Source organism: Buceros rhinoceros, unplaced genomic scaffold (assembly GCF_000710305.1).
Source record: "Buceros rhinoceros silvestris isolate BGI_N320 unplaced genomic scaffold, ASM71030v1 scaffold11922, whole genome shotgun sequence".
Classification (NCBI taxonomy): domain Eukaryota; kingdom Metazoa; phylum Chordata; class Aves; order Bucerotiformes; family Bucerotidae; genus Buceros; species Buceros rhinoceros.
Window position 1 is genome coordinate 32,279 of NW_010400714.1, and position 4,851 is coordinate 37,129.

At 47.0% G+C, this 4,851-nt stretch overlaps 1 protein-coding gene across 1 annotated transcript; it reads right to left on the reverse strand.

Moving 5' to 3' along the window:
• Positions 1–1,533: 1,533 nt before the first annotated feature.
• RIN3 (Ras and Rab interactor 3) lies at positions 1,534–3,951 on the reverse strand (the record flags this gene model as incomplete). The annotated part of the gene is made up of 2 exons (XM_010131994.1): positions 1,534–1,842; positions 3,788–3,951. Coding segments are annotated over 2 exons (473 nt in total), but the record flags the coding sequence as incomplete, so codon positions are not given.
• Positions 3,952–4,851: the final 900 nt, after the last annotated feature.

Genomic DNA, 4,851 nt, shown 5'->3' on the forward strand with positions numbered 1-4,851 from the left:
CAGGCAGCCCAAGCTGGCAGATGTGCAGCACTGGTTTGCTATCTGTACGCAGGTTTCCAGCACGCACCACAGATGGGACACACAGACACAGACATTTCAAGCCCCACAGACTGAGAGAGTGACCATTCCACCTTTGGAGCTTCAGGAGTGAGGCAGGGACCTTGGGCAACTTGGCTGAACATGTCCCAGTTCTATTTTGAATGTTAATCGGAGGAAACAATAGCAGCTTTGAGCAAAACCCACAGTAAAACACCCCTTCTTCCTAACCAGAGCTTTGCCAGGCCTGATACCAAGTTTGTGTTGCTACTGTGGAGGTTTCTCGCCTCTTGATGCAGCCAACTCAGTCTCTTGTGCTCGTAGAGAGAATCTTGCCTGAATGAAGGCACCCAGAAGATATGGATATGTCTTGCAATTAAGGCTCCCACTTCGATTATCCAGTCAGGAAAACTGTTTTCAAATGTCATGAAATGCATTCTTGCATTGGTTTGATTTATTTGGTGGGAACTTAGGTTTGCAGGGAAATTTAAGTCTGCAATAACTGAATAACTGAAAGCACAGGTACAGAGGAAAACTAGCCAGTTCTATCTGCAACAGCCTGAATTTATTGAAGGAATAACTTAGTGGGACTTGTGGATATGAACCACTAGATAAAACGACAACCGGGTAAAAAGGGACGGGAAAGTCTTTTTGTCTTTCAAGTTTTAATCTAGTTTGTACACTGGGCAAATTATTAAGTTCTTTACAAATGCTTGTTTTAAAATAATTGCACCATATCACACATGGGAATAAATATACAATTAACCAGACACTATCATACAACCAATGTGATTAAAACTGCTGTACACGTAAAACTGATGGTGAAGACTTTCAATCTTTAAGAAAAGTACATTGATGAAATTGCCTATGCTACCTGATTTCCAGGACGAACAGATGGCAGAAAGTGTATTCTTAGTGAATGTACGGGATCATCTTGCATGGTCGGTGATCAAGTGGATTTCAAAGGCAATGACGTGTTGTAGATAGACAGAGATGGAGCTCTGCTACAGGTGGCAACCCTGTTCCACTGAATACATCACTTGGTTTATTCACACTGGCATAAATGCAGTCTTACCTCCAAACAGATTGAGCTGTGTGCAGACCTTTCACAGGCCTTTTGCACAGAGCACAGGGATGATTCCTCCTGCCATAATCTATCACGGAGTAAATGTCCTCTTTTCTGCAAGAGCTCTGGATTTTCTCTACTGCCCATTTACATTCTGTGACGTTGGCTGGTTGCCAGCAGGAGGTTCTGAGGTTTGATACTTCAAGTTTTTGAGACGATCAGCGTTCTCCTGGATGCTCCTTTTATTTCTGAAATGACCTCTGCTGAGAAATGCCCTGTGTTTAGACAGCATCTACAACAACACATCTGCCCTGTGTTGAAGGTCATGCTCCAGAGACCTTCCGAGGTCTGCAAATATCAGAGGATCTCACAAGCTAAACTATCCAGCCCTTCCAGCATGATGGCAAAACCACAAAAGAGCAGCTCAGCCTTTAGGAAAAGTCTGACTCTCTGACAATTGGAACTGGGGGGGTTTTATGGTCTATTGGTTTATAAATAAAATGGAAATCTTTCTTGGTTTCACTCTTCAGCAGAGAGGCTTTGATACGGTGAGGAAGGGCATCTTTGGCCAGCTGCAGCCACTGGTCATCGACATAAACGAAGAGTCCATAGTTCTTGGGATGGGAGACTTCAAACTTTTCAGCACACTGCTGGCTCAGCTGCTCAGCTGTGGTGTCGTTCTGGGAAGCAAGTGTCCTTGACTGAGCACCGATTTCCAGGAAGGAGATAGAGATGAAATCCTGCAGAGAAACACATGGATAGATCTTGCAGTTAGCACAGTGCCTTAGGACTGAAAGAGGCAGGATTCAGCCCCAAGCCTCTAGCCACCCACCATTCCTAAATGCTTCCAAACATCCTCCAATCATTCTCCAACGCCCTAGTTATTCTCTCCTTTCTCCCCTCTGATGAACAAGCTTTGAAGCAGCAGATACTTAAACTAACAAACGCTTAAACAAATAATTAGCCCTGTAAAGGCACATAAGTCGAAACTTTTTTCTTATTTTGGTGAGTATTCTTAGCGAGCAATCTGCAAGAGTTCCTTCTCCCACTTTTCTAGAGCTCTTGAAGAAAAAGGATGCAAAGAAGTAACAAACCAGAATAACAAACCAAAAACTTCAGAGATCTGGCTTGAAATGCCTTTGCCTCACAAAAATGGGAAAGGGCTGGTAGTGCGGTGACCTTTGTAATTCCACCATCACCCGAACAGCACCCTTGAGAGTGTGTTCTCCAAACTTCCTTCCATCAGTAAGGAAACAGCAGAAGTTATGCCAAGGAGGTGATCTACTTGTATTCTGTCTGAGGCAGCATGGACTATTTGGACTCATTTCCCCTTGCCAAACTCAAGAGGAACAGAATCTAGAGAACCTTTGGTCATAGTGGAACCTGTGTGTTTAATTTGCACCTGTGAAGTTTAAAAAAATTTCCAGCCATTTTGGTGAAAAAATACTCAAGTTTCCCAGCAGAAGTGAAAATCTGCCAAATATTTGGACTATGGGTTTCCAAACTGCCTTTATGGAGCATCACAGTGGATGAGCAAGGCAGCCAGAGGAGCGCGCAGGGGCATGCGAACACCTCAGCAAGATGTTTATCTCTGCCAGGATGGGCTCACATGGCCCTGATATTGCCCCTCATTTAAAGGAACAGAAAGAGGCCTCTACGCTGCTGGAGGCGGTGGCAATCTTGTGGGGGAAATACGGCATTTGCTGGCCCAGCTGTTATGCTCCATGCCAAGTACTTGCTCCTAGCTACGGCCAGAGCAGCGCTTGGGGCTGGATGGGTATTCGATGTGTCTCAGCCACCATCCACACGTTCTGAGATGATCAGGGACGGTTTTGACTGCGGTAGGAAGCATGTTAAACCCCATGCTTTCACGGGGCTGTGTGGAGTGCATGTACCTCTCCCTCAGGAGACTTTCCCCGGACTTTCGCCTCAGCATCCACAACTTTCAGTTCTGCACTGTGGCGGCTTTTCAGAACCCGAGACGTGGCCTTTGCTGCCTCCCTGTGGGTGATAATTTGATCACAGGACATCCTGCCTGCCTGGTCCTACACCCAGCCTCACAATGGCTGGAGAGCCAGAGCATCCCTCCTGGGAGCCCGTCTCGCTGGTGCACGGGGACATCCTCGCCAGGCCATACACAGCGTGGGCTTCAAAGCTAGCCAGGTGTTACTTGGTCGGCCCGGCTGTCCGACAGGAGAAGCCAGGCTCTGGAAGATGATTGTCTGCCCGTCCCCTGGGATGTGTCTCGGGTTCTCCTATAGCTTTATGCCACCTAGGAACCAACCCTGTGTAGCCTGCTCACATCTCCTCAGCTTAGCCCAGGATGTCTCCAGGCCCTAAGGACAAGGAGCAGAGGGGGGTCCCTGCCTCCCTGCCACAGCTCTCCACATGTGACGACTCCTAGGATGTATCCTTTGAGAATGAACAACAAAATCACTCTGCAGTCTTCTTTATGTTATTATGGAGGTACTTCAAGACTTCCAAATGCATTTTTTAAGGAACATGTATTTTAAATGAGGTGTGGTTTTTTTAAGATTTGGAAATCTTGCACTGTATGTACTCTCATGTATTAATAGTAAATTGTGTTAATTTTGTTTTAAAATAATTATCATGTTAAAAATTAGTAAGTATGTAGAGACCATGTTCATCTTCCAGGCTTTTTCCCTGGAAAGTAATGCCAGCTACCTGCACTGATGAGCGGGAAGCCCGGGCTTTGTTCAGCGTCCTCCGTCGCTCCCAGCGATGGATGGAGTCCTGTACCTCCGTGCTCAGCTGCCGCGTGATGGTGATTTTGTCATAGTTCTTGATGTGCTCCAAGGCCCCATAGGTGGTGGTTAAATAATAAGAGCCTGCAAAAGGCCAAGATCTTGTATGAACGTCACACCTGCATGGCTCATTCATCTCCACTTTCATCCTGCCTGCTTGTGTCTGTGCAGGAGTGGCTGTCTGACACTTGAGCAATCCTTGCCTCACTGCAGGGACTGCAGGGGTGTCTGAAGTTAACCCAAGAGAAATGAGACCTAATGAACACAGTGTCCTCACCCCTTTCTGCTTCACCACCATGTCACTGCCCAGACACCGAAGGTTGTAGATGCTCTAGGAGTAAACACAGACTGAAGACAAACTGCAAAAACTACTTTCGAAGGCAAATCCCAACTACTCATACCCACTCTAAATCTACCCTCTTGCAGTTTAAAACCATTTCCCCCTGTCCTGTCACTATGGGTCTTAGAAAAAAACCTTTCTCTGTCTTTATATATTGAAAGGCCGCAATATGATCTCCCCAGAGCCCTCCCTTCTCCAGGCTGAACAACCCCAACTCTCTCAGCCTTTCTGCATAGAGAGATGTTCCATCCCTCTGGTAAGTTTTGTGACCCTCCTCTGGACCCGCTCTGACAGGTCTGTGTCTTCCTCGTGCTGAAGACTCCAGAGCTGGATGCAGTTCTCCAGGTACGGGTCTCATAAGAGCAGAGTAGAGGGTGAGAATCGACTTTCCTCGCTTTGCTGGCCATGCTTCTTACGAAGCAGCCCAGGATACAGTTGATGACAGTTAGAACCCGAGTCCCCTGTGGGCTCAGTGCAGCCAAAGACTGTCTCAGACCTGCAGGGACAAGATTGACCTCTCCTCCCTCCATCCCTCTCACTAGGCAGGGAGCCCAGGTGCCTGTCTCAGAGTAATTCCTGGACTGTTTAGAGCTGAGGGATGCGTCCGGGTAAAGCAGGGAAGCAGGGGATGAAGCAGGAAGCCT